Here is a 19,706-nt window from a genome sequence, read left to right as displayed (position 1 = left end):
GGCTGAAACTACTTATATACATCCGAAACACGAACACATCATACTTTAGAGGGCGCTGAACTGGAGGAGAATGGCAAATTCTCTTTCACCCATATAAGTAATTTAAAGTAGAGAGAGAGAGTTCAGGTAAGCCTAGAGTAAATCATAAAGTTTTTTTTCAAATGTTTTTTAAAGTAACTGGAAAGTTATCTTATTTTCTTCTCCATGGTTTGCCTGAATTCGATTTTCTCTGAACCTTAAAAATACCAATGGAGATTTCTTTTGCAATAACTCATCCTCTTTTTGTGCTTCACTAACTTTTGATGATAAAATATTATTTGAGAGCCCTTAAAAAAAAAAGGTGGGAAGTAGAAGCTTGATTAGACTGGGAGAGTATTTTGGAATTTTCCTCACAGCTGATGATGAATTGCGGGCTCATCTTACCCATACTGTTAAGTAGGCTATACACTATCTGCCCCCAAAACATCCAAATACCCAGTTGTTAGGGTGGTTGGAAACATGAATTCTGATATGTATGCTGTGACACTATTTCTCCTCCAGCACGCTCCATTCACACACATCGAGAACGTGGTTTGACGAAATGGGTGTTCCAAAAAGGCCTTCTCAGAGCCCCAATTAGAGCAGAGATTACGTAGCCACTGCAAGCACAGCTGTTATGGAAGTCAAAAACTGGTCTTCCACAGAAGGCCGATGCAGAAATATAGACAAACATCCTTTTAATCAGGACAACAACTGGATATCCGGATACTTTTAACCAGATAGTGTAATTTAAAAAGTTGATCGCCTCTCTCATATTTTTCGATTTATGTTTTTTACAAACGGATTCTTCAAAAAAAATGATTAAAAAAAGTTTAATGATTTTGCTCTTTGAAACTACTCAAGATATCAAGGATAATATAGACTATTAACATTATATCATCTGAAGCCCATAATGTTCATTGAAATTTCAAAAAAGTTTATTTTTGACTTCCAAGTCATATTTTTCAATGTTCCCATGAAAAATAAGTTTTAACTTGTGAATCCATAATATTATAACACATTTATACAACAATTTCTGTACATTTTATTTACAAAATATAGTTTGATAAAATCATACAACTTCAATTTTTACAATTATATCACGTACAAAATAATGGTGAGTAAAATAGCAATTTGTATGAAGCAGTCATATCTTCTATTAGTTCAGTAGTTTTTAGAGGCCCCATATATAACGTAGTTAGAGAGTTCGGGCAACAACCTGTGATGGACTAAGAGCCGAGACTTGAGGCACCTTTTAAAGAATACGAATTGGAGTGAATCTAAAATTTTAATATGTTATTCCAAGAAAAAGAATTATTTTCTTGCATTCAAAGTATCTTGAATAGATCAACATAATTGTTGTGCTATTCTAAAGATTTCTTGATAAGAAATCAATTCTAGTACAAAGAAACAACTAAAAAAGAATTGAAGAAATTTTGCTGCTGTAGCGTCTTTAAGTTTGCAGAAAAGTACATCTTGATACAGTTAACATGATTTTGACACGGAATAAAAGTTTGAGAGAAACTCGAGTGTTGTACGAAATTTATTACAATTCTCAAACCACGTTTTATGAATTTACGCTCTTTGTAAACATGATTTTCCCCACACTTTTACCCTTACCATAGTTTCGGGAAATTTTGCTTTTTCCATACGACAGTTAAGTTCAACTTCTAACTTAAAGGTACTGCCGTAAGGAAAAAGAAACAAGATTTGTCGAAACCATGGTAACGGAGAGTGGCGATACCCTTATTCTATTTACAAAGATTATCCTAATTCTTACACGTTTGAGACCACTCATTTAACAGTTATGAATGAATGATGGTGTCATGGAAAATAACTTTTGAATTTGAGAACTCAAAAATTTTATTCTGTAACTGAATGATCGGCTATAGTTTGTCTAAGATAAGAGCTTCTTCAGACATTCGTCTGGACCTGTGGAGGTGACTATGGTAACAAGTAGGGGTGTGGGGTCGGCGAGATTGTGTTAGCCCTAGAGTGAAGCTACCCTCCCTAAAATGTGCCGTTCTTGTTTCCATAGCACCAGACGGCCTCGGAGTTCTTACCTTAGACAAACTACATGTTGCATTGATCTTCGGCACCATTCATCTCCACTACCGTATAAACCTTTTTATCAGTTTTTTCCGTTCTTTTACAAAACTTTCTATAGATTCTAGTGGCTACCAGTAGTGCCCACATGGGCAGTCCGGTGAGCATGAGTTGAGCAATGACTGGCACGGATGAAAGATCAGCTTCTGGTTGGGGCAGGGAAAGCACCAGCATGACGAAAGCGACGGCGGGATTTTGGAAAGCTGTCTCAATAGACACTGCGATGATTTGTGCCTTATCCAGTTTGAAAAGCCAGGCCACCACTGCTCCGAAACAATATCCACCCCATGCAATGCTCAATCCGGCAAGCATCACCTGCAAAAGATAACAGCATGCTTTAGTTTCAGTGAGTGCTTAGACATTTAAATACTGAGGAAGGTTCATAAAAACGAAACTGTACTATAGTTTGTCTAAAGCAGGGACAAGAACATCCATAGCTATTCGTCTGGACCCGTGGCGGTAACTATGGTAACGAGGTATAACTATTTCAAGTAGAGGGGCGGGATCATTGTTTAGGACAGCTTTTTCTTTGGTCTATTGTGTTAGCCCTAGAGTGAAATTTCCATCTTGTTTCCATAGCAGCCAACGGCATCAGACTTTGTGGCGGGGGAAGTTCTTACCGTAGACAGACTAAATGTCGATTTTTATACCTTCGTTTGTGTTTTGTTCGCATTATTTTGCTTTTTTGTGATGAGCCATGAACTTTTTTCAAACGAACTTTGTTTGTTTGTAACACTCAGTAAGGCAACGGTATAAAAAGTCGCTTCAAAAATAAAACAATCGTTTGCTAAGAGATGGCGCTACATGTTTTCCCAAGAAGGCTATGGTAGGTTGACTGAATGTAAACAATAGCAAGTTTCCTAAAGAAATTTAGAAAACGTCCGGTGTATCCCTTCGCTTATGTTATGTTTAAGAGTGTGAACAGGCTCTAGGAAGTTTTATGGATGGTGTTTTCAATAGAAATGTAAACAATAACAATCTCGAGCTCGGGACCTACTCTAGTTCCGGTTAAAAAGTTTGCAGCTGCTTACTACATGTTATTCTGATAGGCGATATTTTCAAACGGATAATTTTATTTTCAATAAAAGAAATAAATTAGGTAATTTCTGAGCTCAAATCTGCCGTCTTTCATAAGATATTAATGTTATTATGTAATTATGGGGAGTTTGGAGTGAAAATGTGTTTTAGTTATTTTGTTAATTATTATTAAAAAAGGTGACATGGTTGCTAGATTTTGAATAACTCGCTTTTTTGGCAGTCTTGATTTGGCCTCTTTCCATTTGTTTATTACTGTTTGTTCGTGTTGCAAGCTGTCTACCATCTTACGTCAGTGTTAACACTTTTAGTATTGCAAACACAAGTATTGTTATAGCATTGTAAACATAAGTAATAAGTAATCAAATACATTGTTTGCAAGAATCTCAAAACACAATGATGCCAAATGGCTTTAAAATACAACTGAAACAGTAACCCGGAAATTTAGGCAGTCCCGAGCTTGCAGCGTACCCTAGTGTAGAAAACACCATCCATTATTGTGATTAAATTTCTGCATAGTTTTACCATTTATAAGTTTTTTGTAATTCAAACTGGTTGTGAGGAGCCTAAAGCAAATTTAAGAGAATTAACATCAAAATATAGATGAATTGGAGTGTTATCCCTTATTTGTGTAAAATATTAAAGTTTGATATTGTTTGGGTGGCATATGCTTGCGAACGTTTCCAAAGTCATTTTTTTTCTGTGAAATTGAAAGAAGGCGTTATATTATAAAGCACTTTTGGCATAAAAATATTGAATGGAGCGTTTTTTTAATGTTTAGGCGTAAAAATCAATCGGAAGTAGAAACCCGTAGCGCCATCTGTGCTTAGCTTTCGTTTTCCTTTTTTTTTTAAACAACTTTTTTCTCTCTCTTTCATTCTGTTTTCGTCATTCATCCCAGAAAGCGTGTAGTAACCTTGTGTCGGAATTTTCTTTTTATTGTGACGAAAATGTTTGTACTAAAAAACTCTTTTCAATAAAGCGCAAAAATATTGCATTTTCAAACCTTTCATTCAAAAAAGGATTAAAGATTATTTTTTAAAAACTATTGTCACTTAGGTGTCCATCGTGACGTTTCAGATGACGTCATAGGATCAAATTGCATTGTCCATTCACGACAAGGTGGATTTTAGCTGAGCATACCAAGAGAGAAGAAACCTTACAGTTACCTGGATTTAAGATTATTTTCACCTTAAGACTAGCTTTATTTAAAGATTTTTTTCTCACTTGAAAACCCTAAGTCAACCTCGATTGAAGATTTTTAGATTGGCGATCGAAATGGGCTGCAGGTGGCGTAGAGCAGAACTCTTTTCCTATGGCAACACTTCACACGCTTTCCCCATTTAGCGTGTGGAAAGTCATAGAGGAAGGAAGTACGTTAGTTTCTCTCTTGATTTTCATATAGATTAAAATCTTTTAACTTGAGGAACTGTATGGAACTGAAAACTACATTAAACATAGTTCTAAAGAAAAGTATCATGGTTATTTTAAAAAATATTTTTGTTAAATAAAAAGGAAAAATATTAAGAAAAGGGAAAATAGCGTAGTACATTCCTATACAACTGAAAAGAGGAGGAGAGGGAAGGGAGAAGGGCTAAAGGCACGAAACCGATCTCTCCCCAGATGGCGTATTCGAGTGTTGCGATCGCGAATATTGGGAGTACAAATTAGTTCGGTCTGTTTTCAAAAGATAGCTCTAACTGTTATAGATGTTTCATAGTCGGTGGTTTCAGAGAGGTTAAACATCATATTTTCTGTCAATAATATTCAGCTTATAACACTTTGAGTTTCATACAAAAACCCTGTTTTTTACTTTGTTGTTTTACTTGTCAAATTTTGGTGGTAACTAAGCAGCATTTGCGGGAGGTTTTATGTTTCTTCTTTAATTGCAAGAAAAGTGCAGCTGAAGCGCATTGAATGCTTGTAGAAGTTTATGGTGACAACTTGTTATGGCTGCTACAACCTGGCGATATAGGCTACAATTGATTCGTTTGACGCATTGCGAGAAAAACGGCCGGAATACGAGCAAAGACATGACAAAGTTATTCTTCTGCATGATAACGGTTGGCCTCATGTAGCAAAAAATTATTTGGAAAAGCTCAAGTGGGATATTTTATCACACCCGCCGTATGTGCCGGACATTGCTCCTTCTGATGACTGGTTGTTCCGACGGATGCAACACGATTTGGCAGATCACCGGTTCACTTCTTTCACAGAAATCGAAAATTGGCTCCTAATTTAGATCGCTTCAAAAGGCGAGACATTTTTTCGAGATGGAATTCGAAAATTGCCTGAGAGGTGGGAAAAAGTAGTAGCCAGCGATGGACAATACTTTGATTAATGTCTTCATTCATTATTTTCTGAAATACATGCATTTTTGACCACAAAAAAAAAACGGACAGAACTAATTTATACACCCAATAGAAGATTGTTTTCCAAGGTTAGGTGAGTAGAACAGAGGAGATTGTCACACATCTCGTTCTAAGGTTTACACGTATGAACCACAAAACAAACATTTTTAGGTTTACATTAAAAGTCTGAAATAAACCCTTTTTTTTGCTATGTGGGACGAGTGTTGTTCTTCCCTGTAGAAATGTCTGATTTTGAATAATATTTATTTATGAGCAAACATTACCTGCCACGTGAACAGGTAGAAGACGAAACTGTTGGCGTAGAGGCCGACGCTGATTCCAAAGAGTACACAGACGATGGTGACAGGTTTGATGATTCTGTCGGAAATCTTTGAGAGTCGAGGTGAGTATTGCTGTATTAAAAGACCAATTCCGATGGGCAGTGTGAGGATGATGAGGGATCCGGCCAAATTGACGAAAGGTATGGTAGCCTGGCGATCGCGGAAGAGGGAAGCACCCAGAGTGAAGATCCACAAGGGCATCATGGCTAGAGTGAAGAGAGAAATCTATAGAGTGTGTCTATGACTATTTCAATTAGGGAGTGGTTTCGGCTCTTTGTGCTGAAGCTATACCCTCCCTCAAAGGCGTCATTCTTGTTTCCATAGCACTAGACTATAATGAGAATAACTTTCGGTAATTTTGAGTGAAAGTTACTTATTTTGGTAAATGTGAGGAAATTGTTGAGATGTAACAGTTAGTTTTAACTCGCAATCGATGCGCAATTATTAATTATTTAATGGATTAAAAAAGATAAAACAATAAATGCTCTCTTATGTACTCGTATTTATTGGAGATCATTTTGTTAGGTTGCTTTTTAAGAAATAATTTACGTTGCGTAAATTATAGAGTTAAATATTTATTTATATTTTTTGGGGGTTAAGTAATAGTTTTAAGTAGAGCGATGAACTGAAAAGTTTATTTTATCAGCTGTCAATCGACTCAAGCGTTTCCTATGAATTCTTTTCTTGAATGTATATATTGCTTATTTATTGAGTTTTTACATAATTTTTGGTGTCCGTTTAATTTGATTTGAATTTTATAGTTAAAAAAAATTTTTTTTTGTATTTTTTATAAAAAATTATGCATTTAGATTTATTTTTAAAAATGGCAGTTAAACAATGAAATCATAATATGGGTGTTAAATGATATTCGAGTGGCGCATATTCGGAAGAGTTCTCTCGGTTAAAAAAATTCAGATGTTCAAAAATTTAATTGAACCGTTCAACCGATTTGGCTCATTTATGCCACATAAAATCTTTAAAATGATGCAAAAAATTGTACATTTTTTTCAACCATTCTTAAATTAAAAAATAATAACTATTTACTTGAAATTATTTTTTGATTGGAATTATCTTTGGATAAACAAATTTTATAATTGTTAAAAAAAATATCAATTCGCTTAAAATATACAGCAGAAAGCAAATTTTACATTGAGGGGGTCTAAACTTTGGAGATCTCTCTTGACCGGAAACCCTATTTCCCACTTATAGTTTGGGGATCAGAAATCCGTATGCAGAGGAAGTACTTTTTTGTGTCTGGTTTCGTAATTTAAAATATCTTCTGCACTTAGCATATTTGAGGTCACCCCTTCGAGCCATTAAGATTGAGTCCTAGAACGTGAAGGATGGTATGTTTTTTATGTACATAATTATGTATTCACAATGTACGAGTATGTGTAAATGGAATGCTCATACAATGTTTGTACGTACCTACATGACATTTATAAACTGCGGGTATATATAAATTGTAATTGCAATATATATATATATATATATTTATACGCATATACGTTGGGCAAATACATCTTGCACGGATGCAGATACATTGGATGTGTATATATTATACATATGCATAGACAAACATGTGTATACGCATATAGTCATCGGACTTACATATGTAGTACATATGTAAAGCGAGCGTAGAAAAAACGGATCACCCTGAATAACGTTTGATTTAAAGATCGGATCTTCATGTTTCAGGACTCAATCCTAATGGATGGGTGGTCTAATGTAAACAATAACAAGCGTCCTTAAACCGGAAGAAATTTAGAAAATATCCGGTGTATCCCTCCGCTTATGTTATGACTACGAGGCGATGTGTGAACAAGCCTAATATTCTATACAGTTTTGTTATTGTAATTTGGGTTCAAATCTTAATAACATAATAAACATAATTGTACCATTCATAAGAGCTTTCAGAAATGTATTGATTCTCAGAGGTCGTAAGGCCAAAAAAAATTTTGGAAAGTTAATATCTCATTGTGAATAATTCTTAAGGTTTGCCATGTTTTGTATTTTATCCCTTATTTGGCTACATTTCAATAAAATGTCGCCAAAAATATCTTTTCAAGTTTGCCTAATTAGAAAATATTCTGATGATTATAATATTAATATGATAATGCTGATGTTTAAAGGCTGAAAGAAAGAACTCGGTACATGTGAAATACTGCAAAAGATATGCAATAATATGATGGCGCGTTTTTTCAATCTGCGGCGTAAAAATATATCGAAAGCAGTAACCCGGAAGTCTAGAAAGAGCAATTTTACCACTAGCGCCACCACCCTTAGCTTTACTCGATCACCCATCCATAGTTCGAAGCCATTCTTGTAAATAATCTCAGTCCATTATCGTAAATGAGCATTTAGAGTTGTGTCCATTTTTGAAAATGTGCATTTCAAGCTATGTCCAGATTTAAAAGCTCACCGACGAACGTTTTTTGGCTCTTTTGTTCCAAGATGGCGGATAGCATCATTACTTTTCTGACCGTTACAAGCTGAATTTATCATCGATCGAAATTTTAATGAGGACACTGTAAATTTCAATCATTTCCTGACTGTTTACAAGCGGAAATGAATATCGTTAAATAAAATTTTACTATATAAATTTAAAATGTCTTATGACCGTTATAAATAGAATTTGCCTTCAGTAGAAATCTTAGAACGAAGTAATATAACTTTCAATCATTTCGTGATTGTTTGATAGCAAAATTTATGTTGTCAAACGAAACTTCGATCAGGACTATATAAATTTAAATCGTTTCTTGACCGTAACAAGTAGAATTTCTATCGCCAAATAGAGTTTACCGTCCATCAAAATTTTGACAATTTCCCGACCAGCTAAAATTTTAAATGGAGTTATCAGTCGAAAATTTCAACTGTTTCTTGACCGTACAAGTGAAATTTATATGGCCAATGGAGATTTCGCTAAAAAAAGTTTTTCTCTCAAATGTTTTATAAGGATTAATTTTGAAGCTCTGGAAAAGTAATAATTGCCTTTGAAATTTAAGTAAAATAAGAAAACCAAAAAGTCTTTAACTTGAAACAATTTTCGCGCAAATCGTAGCATTTTGAAAAATAGGACAAGAATTTGTAAATATGAGTTTTTTTTTAAAAATTCATTATCAACTGCTGAAGGTAACAAGGTTGATTAAATAATGCAACAAATAAATTTCAGGTCTAATTCGGATACATTTCAAGTCTATATTTGTAATGTCATATAGTCAGTAGTATTTTATGAGCAACAGGATAATTAAGTACTGGCAATCCAAGAAGAAGACACGCTATGACGTCATCACCATCCATATGGAGTATTTAATTTTTTAATGATATAACTGTCGTTGAAACACCAACCCAATTTTAGGGTTTACAACTACTCATGTTCAACTACGTAGCCTTGCAATTTTGAACCCGATCCAGAAGACAAGGGAACTCCTGGATCAAATATTGGGAGAAATTTGCCTTCGTGGAGGTCTTTTTGATGGAACTAACCCGCATTTGCGTTACATGGGGAGGAAGACCACGAGAACTTCCCATGGTTAGCCTGACGGCAAGGAGACTTTAATCCATGATCCGCGTACCACTGAGGATATTGTACGTTAACACTGTGGTTGATGCGAGCCGGATTCGGAAGTCGCATCGACAGGGATTCCAACCAGGTTCGCCTCATTGGAAAGCGAACGCTCTATCCCCTGAGCCACCGCGGCTCTACATGGAGTTGTTTCTCTACTCATCTCAACTTTAAATGTTTCTCTTAAAATGATAATTAACGTTAAGCTAATTAAATATAAAACTGTATCGAATTTGTTGAAATATAATCCTTTCTCATCTACTTCTTTTCCTTAACTTAGATTTGTTTAGGTATTTTATTGTAACCGTAATCTAATTTTTGTTTTGTGTACCTGGCAACTTCGAAGCATAATAAATTTGTTTATGTTCTACATGGCTTCGTGCCTGTTTTTGTGAAAATATATGGAGTGGTAGAATTGAAATCTTTGTGAAAGGCTGTGTTATTTAAGAGAATTTGTACTTGAAGGGCTAGGCTTACTCGAAATAGAATGGAAAGAAGAACAATTGCTAACGTAAACAAATGGCACGTATCTACAACCGATCAGAATCGAGATACCCACACTACGTCACTTGCAGGTATTAGGAGAGGGAAATTCTATATAAAACGCTTTAAAAATTTACATACTTTTACAAAAACAATAAACTTCTGTCTCGACTCAAGTTGAGGAATATATATACAAAGTTTTTGGAAAATCATCTCGTGTTCTCAAGAATTTCTCTTTACTATGGTTTGTTTTTGATCCTCCAGAAATCTTGGATTTAAAATACATGGGAGAACAATCCAGCATAAATTTCTAACCATATTGAAGTTATTTTCAGCTCATCTTAGGAGCTTTTTTTGTCGGGAAAAATTATTGTCGAAACATTTCTTCTGATTAATGGTGGTAGAAAAATAAAAAATAGTGAGGAAAAAAAAAAGAAACTATACAATGAATTTATAGAACATTTATGTAGAATACGAATCTTGCAAAGTAAAATTTTACTTTTCAAAACTTCATTCAATGTTTTTCAGGGTTGGGTTTTTGACGTCAAAAAGTGGTTTTTGACATGACAAGGGTATAATACTGGTTTAAACCGTCAAAAACCCGTCAAAAATGTCAAAAATTGAAGTTTGCCAAGAAAATATATAAACTTCAAAACTACCAACAGTTATCATGCATAATATTGAAATTTAATTATACTATAGGTAATCAGCAGGTTTTAAAATATTTTTTTAATGGAAATTAAGATAAAATAACAGATTTAAAATCTCAGAAATTTATATTCAAATGCATGTGCAGAAAAATTTTGCACAAAAATTGTTTAAATATTTATATTTTGAAAAAAAAATTTTTTTTTGATATTTAAGAAAATTAAAAGTTTATTACTATGCATTTTTGACATAAAAGGAACATATAACTAATATTTATAATGACCTTACAAGTTATGTTGTATAAATACAAACTTGATACAAGTGTATAAAAAAATTTTTTAATGTTATACCGAATATCTTTATTATCCAGTATGTTAATTTGAATTTAAAAGTAGTTATATTTATGAATAATGATAAATATAATTCATATTGTTTATTATATTTATTTATAATTATTACACTTATCATTTTAAAGCAATTTTTATCTCTTAATTTTTTTATCTCCACTTGTATTAAGAATACAAATAATGCATATCTTGAAAGCAATAAGTAATTATTCAACAGCTGAATATTTAGATATTCAACAAAACTATATCGTATTCAGCAAAATGAAATTCACAAGTATTTGGATAAACTAAATTTTCAGCATAGTAAATGAATAGGCTTGAATATGCTGTAAATCGACACTAACTACTCTGTGTATTTAACAGAAAGCACTTAAATTTGTATTGTCTTATGTTAAAAAGATTATTAAGAAGATTTAAAAGAAGATTAAAAAGATTTTTCTTTAAAAGAAGATGTTTAATGTATAAAACTGCTAATGTTTATCTTTAAAAATGTCTAATTTTTAGTATAATCTATACTATACACTAAATTTGGTTAAAAATCAATTTCTTAATAATATCACTGCAGATTTTCAATAACACATGAAAATGAATACATAATATTACAAAAGATGTGAGTTTTCAAAAGTACAAGATTTTGGTTACTATTAAAAATATAAGTGTTTCTTCAAAATTTTAAATTTATTTTTTCTAGAACATATTTAGAAACACTATCCTTTATAAAAAATATATAAATTTTATGTATTAATTAAATTTCACATATGAATATAGGTTTTTGACATTTTCGACATTTTTGACAGTGAGGTTTTTGACGTGACGGTTTAAACCATGGTTTAAACTGTCAAAAACTGTCACATGTCAAAAACCTGCCAACCCTGATGTTTTTCTCAACGATATAGTTTTTCATTTATTAATGCGCATGCAGACGATAATAAAAGTCAACAGTTATTTAATTCTATTGTTTCTTGTTTTGATATTGGCAGGGCTTATAGCTCAGAGTGATCATCTCATATTTGATTCTGCTTAGGCGAGAAATTAAATTTTTTAATCTCTCGGTTTAACGTTTCGTTTGGAATATTTTAAAGTATTTATTTTTAATTGTGATTTTTCTGATTTTTTCCCCAGTGTTTTTATTTGATTTATTTAATGTTTTCGCAATGAACACACAATGCTATTGTAAGCAGTTGTACTCACGATAACTATTCTTAAATATATTCTACATTTAGATGGAAAATCGATGAAAGTGACGTATGAAAACTCTAATTAGGAACTTATAAAAGAACAAATTTTACACATTAAATCGAAAAAACTGTCGTACGAATAAAATTTCCAATGATATTACATAACTTGTTTGTGAATTGGGATGACCGTGCTTCCTATCTTCCGTGTAAAGAGCGCAAAAAAGAGAGAAGATATTACCCTGGATAACCGTCGAACGTGATACGTGAATTGGAACGTGATTCGGACGTGATATTATACATTAGAACGGACGTGATTAACATACTCATTAAAATCACGTGAAAATTAATGTACAATGCACAAAAAAAGAAACTATTATTGAATTTTGTTCTCATAATCGGATTTTTACGTAGTATGTGCTTACCAATTAATCAAAAAGTCTGTTCAAATATTGACTGATGATATTCATTTGATAGCAAACGCCTTAGAAGCTTAACATTGGGTTTAATCAGGATAACATCAATAAAATTTTTAAAGATTTTTCCTCTCGTCACGTTATCAAAACAGAGGCTATAGGTGTTATTTTGGATTGAGAAACCAACGGAAACACTAAAAGAATACTCTAATTAAACCTGTATTACTTTATGGCCGCGAATACCAGCCTTTAAATAAGAGAATAAACTGCTAATATTTGAAAGAAAAATAGTCTTCGGAGGAGTGTTTGGCAGAACAAATTCGAATTATACAGGAAATTTCAGCAACATAATTTCAAATACTTAATCAGAGCAAGATCATTTATTTTATGATTGGGAAGATCTACCATTGTATTAAATCGAATAATTTTAAAAGTTAAATTTACGTACTGTGATGTTCTTAGAAAACACGATAATTGATTTTAACAGTAAGAGATGTATCTTGACCAATGCAAAAGCATTTTCAGGCTATTTTTCACCTGATAGTTTTATAAATAACAACTGAGTGGGGGTTCAAAGTTAGATTAAAAAGATACAAATTATGAATGTGCTAACCCAAAGCTGCTATGGTGCTGATAAATGTCATGGTGACACTGAGGTTGACGTCTCCGTCGAATAAAAGTGTCCAAAAATTGCTCATGCTGCCACCTGGTGAGCATCCAAGAGTGAAGAGACCTAATTGCAAGCTCTTATCTTCCAGTAGAAGCAGACTTATGCCATAAGATGCCTAAAAGGAAAAAGTATTTTTTATATTATTTCAAGTTTTATGAACATTTAAAATGCATACTATACCGTGTGAAAATAGTGTTGTCTTATTGTATAATCGGCCAACCTGTTTTTGGGTTTACGATCATCATTGTTCATAGCCTTGTCATTTAGAACCCAATCCAGAAGACAAAGGAAATTCTGGACTTTATGGATAGAATTCACCTGCATTACCGTCACATGGAGAAGAAAACCTCCCATTGTTAGCCTGTTAAAAAAGGGACACTAGCCCATTATTTATCTACCACTGACGATATTATACGCCAGCACTGTGGTCGGTGCGAGTCGGGAGCAGAATTCGTATCGACCAGCCATCACTGGAATTCGAACCTGGGTCACCTCATTGGGAGGAGAGTACTTTATCCTCAGTAAGTAATAGCAACAATTTGTCGTATAACAATCAATCGTGAGCACAATTAGCGACAATTCGTCGCGAGCACGATTTCTTATGGTTTTGATAGTCCAGTAATGATAGCAAAAAAAGGTGTCTTTCTTCGGAAAAATTTATATCAGTAGCATTTTTTTGTTATGTCATAATAAGTAATATCTGAAAACTCTACTACTTTCCGCTTCTCCCCCCCTTTTTTGTTGTTGTTGAGGGAATTGGGGTGAAATAAAGAGAATTTTTTATATTTTATTTTATAACCGTTGTTGAACAGCCTACCCAATTGTTTGGATTGACGACTACTTATGTTCAATCCATTTTGAACACGAATCCAGAAGACTTAGAAAAAGAATTTGGATGCTCTCTGCTTTTAAAATGGATGTATGCACTTACATTTCCCTTAAAATTCATGTTAACACAGAAATATTCTAACTGTGCAAAAATATTTTTGAATAACATAAATCTTATCAAGACGGTTTGTTATTGCCACAAACCGCCTTGATAAGATTTCTTTTATTCAAAAATATTTTCGTACTGGTAGAATATTTTTGTACATTGAGCGAACAATCCCGTAAACTAAATATTTTAATTTTTAATAAAATGCTTTATTCTATTTTGCGTACATTTGAACTAATATTGATTATGTTTGCAAGGTTTGTTTAGGTTTCTTAAATAATCCGTAATTTAAAATGAAAATAATAATTTGCGTTAAATATTAAATTTCATTTTGCAACTTATGAAAATGTAAATTGGGTATAATATAGCCTACGTTACAGGTTGTGTTGTTCCTACTAAATTTAACCCATGAACGGCATTTTCTGCGAGTCTAACTTCAAGCCACAAATAAACAAACGAAGTGTTCGATCGTTTAAATAGCTGCTCGCCAGATTTTATTGCATTATAAAGAAAAGTTATTGAAACTAAATACAACTAAATTAACAACAACAACTAAAACAAATAACAACTACTAATAACAATAACTAAATAAACAACAACTAAATTCCATTCGTTTAGCATTGCGTCATATATTGTACCTACTAAATCGAAGTAGTTGTGTTTTTTTCATATTATACCCAATTGAGATATTGTTGATTGAAAATCGTTCAAAATAAACCTCTAATTATCATTTGTTCAAATGCGAAACAGCTGCCGCCATTTTTTAATCCTCAGCAGATTTTTTCTCAAGGAGTAGCTCAAATTCAGACAGTCCATGCTTTGAAGCTATTACTTAAAATTGAGCCTGTAGTCGTCTGTAAAAGATAATGTTACAAGATTAAAATTCATTGATTTGAATAGAACCTGCCGAAAAAGATTATACATGCTTTTGCTTCATTAAAAAAAATTTTTTTTTTCGATTTTCATTAAAAGTTATGTATTTTCTGCTGAATTTTGATGATGAGTTACATAGTTGTAATATTGAAAAAAGGAACAACTGGATACCCTATGTTTAAACATTTTTGGTCATTCTGATTTTGTTCGTTTGAATATGTAAACGAAGAACTCAATATGATAGGTCACCAAAAAATTGTGAGAAGTGATCACTTTTGAGGAATGTTGTTTCGAATAAGATCCTTTTAAAGTTTTTTTTTCTTCCGATTATTAATTTTTAGAGAAGTTTCCTAAAAAGCAGAATGAAAGAGGTTGCATCTTACATTAGAGAATAAATTTTTATTTTTCGTTTATGGTTAATTAGAAAATATTAATATTTTAATATTGATGACTAAAGAAAATGTATATCTTTTGAGTTAAATTTTTAAAAAAAATCTATTTAATTTCTTTCTTTAATGGTTCGTTCGTTTTTAAATACTTTTCGGGTGTTTATTTTAGATTGCCAAGTCAATGTTATTTCATTTTGATCACATTTATTTTTTACTTTTCTCTTCATTATTTTTACTTCATTATTTTTACTACTTATTATTTTTTACTTTTCTCATGCTCATTAGTAAGGCCCGGATTTTGATGACATTTGCATTTTTTTGCATTTTTGGACATTTTTTGCTCTTTAGAGCATTTTTTGAGATTAATAGGGCATTTTCTTTAAATTTTGGGGCGTATTTTGCATTTTAAAGCATTTTTAAATTTTTTGTTAATTTTTTTCTAATTTTAATTATTTTTTATAATTTTTTATTATTACACTGGCTTCCAAACAATGAAGAAAATCTCTAGGATACTAAAAGGTGAAGCAACATCTTTTCAAATTGAAGAAGAATTGCCAGTAAGTGTGACCGTCCTTTTCAAGTACGCACCAATAACTTCAGTAGACGTTGAAAGAAGCTTCTCCTGGTATAAAAATTTGCTTTCAGACAAGAGACGCTCGTTTACATTTCAAAATATTAAAAAAAAAAATTTAATAATCCACTGTAATTCTGATATTTAGTAATATTATGAGATGGAAGTTGTTATATTCATTTAAGTTTCTATACAAAATGAAAATGTTTTGGAGTCAATATATTTTCCTTTTTTTTTTGCTATTTTAGGATATAAAACATATTTTTCAAACTTTGAAGTTTAGAAACTTAGAAGTTTAGAAGTTAGAAACTTTGAAGAAACTTTAATGAACGTAGAGCAAGTATTGCATTTCTTTATATTTTTGAAACGACTCATAATAATTTTAAAGAGTAAAACATTGTTTTAGTTCAATATTTTTACTTCTATTTAAGTGATGTCATAAGGCATTTTTAGCGCAATTTTCGCATTTTAAGGGCATTTTTTGCACTTTTAAGGGCATTTTTTGCAGTTTGTAAGGGCATTTTTTGCACTTTTTAAAGGCATTAATTGAGATTTTTTAGGTCATCAAAATCCGGGCTCTACTCATTAGTATGTGGTTATTGAAATCTATATCTTGGTACTTATTATTTTTATTTACATTGCACTTACGTACTGGGCTATTGGCGAGGGTCAGGGAAACATCCCTGAGGATGATCCGAAGACATGCCTCACAATTTTGATCCTCTGCAGAGGGTCCCCTGCTTTGATAGCCCGACGATCTACGAGCGAAGTCGAGCACTTTACGGTAGAACAGTTTAACGAGGACCCATACCGCAGACCCTCGGTCCCTATGCAGGCTGACCGCAGTGATGCCTGACTTCGGTGTTCTACTGGGAACCGTGTCCACTGCGGGAACCCTGTATACACAAATAACTGCTTGTGGCAATCGGTTTTTAGAAAAATAATCTATGTTTATAAATACTAATTTATTTTTAAAATTCTTATTTCAGTTCTGATTCAAAAACTTTATTGATGTGTTTCATTCGATGATTAATTAGGTAAAATTTTTAACAAATTTAAGTGTTAAAAAACTTTGTAATGTTCGAATTGAAAAAATCAGTAATAATTATTTGTCATAAATTCAAAACATGGTAACACTGTGAAATGCATTTTCAATTATCTTTAAATAAAACTTGTAACAAAGTTCTTCCAACATCTTTCCAATATTCTGCTCATTTACTAAAATTAAAATTTTATTGCAAAAATTAGCACTTTATATTTAATAATTAAATTATATCAGTTTGTTTTAATAAAAAGAAAAAACAGAGTTACTATTCACGATTTCTAAAAAATAGTCGAAAAAATGAAGAAAATAATATTTTTTTTTTTAAACTATCCATTAAATATAATTGTAAAACAAATATATTTCACAATATTTCCCTTTATTTCCCGAAATACTGTTCCCCAAATAACCTGATTGCAACAAGAATGTGAAGTCACATTTGATTTTTGAGACGTCGATGTGTGGCTCTAAAATGTCCGCCTTTGGAGACGTTTTTCATCGCGGTGACTTCACCTTGTGACATATGACGATGTGACATATTCACATCTCAACAGAGTCACGAGGAGACCAAATTGTGTCATTTACGTCTCAATACGGTCCCCGTGACGTTACTGCGACAGTTGTGTCACATTGTGGTCTCGTGTTGACGTCTGGGTGACGTCAAAATGGTGACGTCCCTAAAGTAAACTTTAAAAACTCGCTCATCGATGTCGTAGAGGTCACATATGTGACTTCAAAAATGAATCTCCTTGAGTGTCTCATTTTTGCTGCAATGTGGTAATGGGTGCAATGTGATTTTGCTGCAATGGTGCTATCTGGAATGAAGCGATTATGTGCAAGGGGCACTAAAGGGTTAACCATTGGAAGGACTGGGAAAAGAATTTTATTAAAAAAACACAAAGTTATATGTATAAAAACATAAATACAAATTTTAAACTCCTTTTTAGGTTAATGTATGTAGAGCTTATTCTAAAGTAAACAACAAAAAAAATTCATTATTTTCATCTAATTATTCTTAATTTTTTCCTAAATGAAAGAATATTTAAATTTTGAAAACCTAAGTTTTTAAATTTATTTGAAAATCATCGTTTATTTCTTCGCGAGATATTTTGTTTGGGTAAATATGTATCTGTTTGAATAAATTTATTTCATTACTAAGTTAATAGTCACATTTAGAGTGTATTTAATTGTTTCATTGATTAGATAAATGGCCCTTAACTCACTGCTTCCAACTTATCTTTTAAAGTGTCATTCTTTTTTTTCTCTAACAATGTCAGGTTGAAATATTTTTGAGATTAAAATCGATGTCGATTTAAAATCATTGCCTATTTTTTTGGAAAGTGGGTGGGATTTTTAAAATAATGCCTACTGTGACTCATAAATCAATCCGAATGACTAAAAATAAATTCGTACTCACCAGAGGCATGAAGAGAAATTGACAGAAAAATCCAATGGTTGGCCCATAAGGTCTCTTCAGAACTTTTCCAATAACATTCATATCCAGTTGTACTCCCATGTTGATGTAGTTAAAGGCAACAAGAGCTGCCATCAAACCAGTCACAATGTCTACCAGAATATTGTACTGTCGAACTACACTTACTTTCAAGTGCCATTCCTTGCTTTGATGTTCGTCTGCAATTTTCACGGTGACACTGGTATAACCGAGAAAAACTCCTCTGACAGTGAATGTATAATTCTTCAAACCTTCTCTAATTCGTTCGTCCATCAAGGTGGCATTCTCAATTTTAAGAATGTCCGGATTTTCAGACACCACGGATATTTGTACATCAACGTATTTTGCACCATTTTCCCATATTATTCCGAACGAAACATCCCGATTTTCGTCAACCAAAACACCTTTTAATTCATCCGGATAGAATTCTATATCAGCAGACAAGGAAGAAACTTTTGGAGAATGAAGAATCACTTCCGAAAAACAGGGTGAGAAATACGACACAATGATGAGGAGTTTAGCTATGGACATTTTAGTTCGCAAAATTCAAATTGAAGAATGATTTTGTGGTTATAATATTCTAGATGAAAAAGTTCTTTTCATTTCCGTTGACAATGACACGCCACGTTTCATTTCTATTATGAAAGTGCTACTTCTTACGGATTATTAAAACTTAATCCGACAATTTTAACTCATTTCGTAGAAAATAGTAGAGGATTTTGGAAGGACAGCACCTTTTGTTGATTTTACGAAGTGAGAAATCCCATTGAAGGTCGGTTTTCTCATTCTTTGTTTACTTACACAGAGATTAAACTCGATTGAAATTACTTTTATAAAATAAATGTCGCTCCGTCCGCCCGCATTCATCCTTCTCTGATCAGCAACAGCAATTTTGATAAGGAATTATTTTATGACAAATAAAAAATATACTTTGCTCAGCCGGTTTCTCCTTCACAAACAACTGTTTCACCGAGTCACGTGTCCTTCTTCCATTTTTTTTCTCTTTTATTTGTGTTCTTTTTTAAATTTCGGAACGGGTGAAAGTGATGGAGTGCGTTATCTCTTCCGTGGAAGAAAGCAAGCGATTTTTTTTAAGACACACCCTATTAAATTATGAAATAAATCATAGCGTCGTCATGCGTTTGAAATGTTTGTAGAATATTTTCATCTATTTATTTTTCAGTATGCAGTGAACCCGACTTTAAATGAGGAAGCATTTAACCTAGAGAAGAACTACTCTGTGACGTCACTTAGCTCTCTTCCTTTTTCCGATTTTAAACACATCACCT

The 19,706-nt window shown here is 32.6% G+C and overlaps 1 protein-coding gene across 1 annotated transcript; it reads right to left on the bottom strand.

Annotated features, from left to right (window-relative positions):
* Positions 1–1,039: 1,039 nt before the first annotated feature.
* Positions 1,040–19,592, bottom strand: LOC107447794 (P3 protein). The gene is made up of 4 exons (XM_016062808.5): positions 18,382–19,592; positions 13,099–13,270; positions 5,795–6,057; positions 1,040–2,439 (listed from the first exon to the last, which is right to left on the bottom strand). The coding sequence occupies exons 1-4, from the start codon at positions 18,946–18,948 to the stop codon at positions 2,092–2,094; spliced, it is 1,350 nt and encodes a 449-aa protein (XP_015918294.1). The 5' UTR covers positions 18,949–19,592; the 3' UTR covers positions 1,040–2,091.
* Positions 19,593–19,706: the final 114 nt, after the last annotated feature.

The sequence above is a fragment of the Parasteatoda tepidariorum genome, chromosome 1 (assembly GCF_982258835.1).
Source record: "Parasteatoda tepidariorum strain Cologne lab strain chromosome 1, Ptep-v5.0, whole genome shotgun sequence".
Classification (NCBI taxonomy): domain Eukaryota; kingdom Metazoa; phylum Arthropoda; class Arachnida; order Araneae; family Theridiidae; genus Parasteatoda; species Parasteatoda tepidariorum.
The sequence above is the reverse complement of the archived record's forward strand: the minus strand, read 5'-3'. Positions and strand labels throughout refer to the sequence as shown.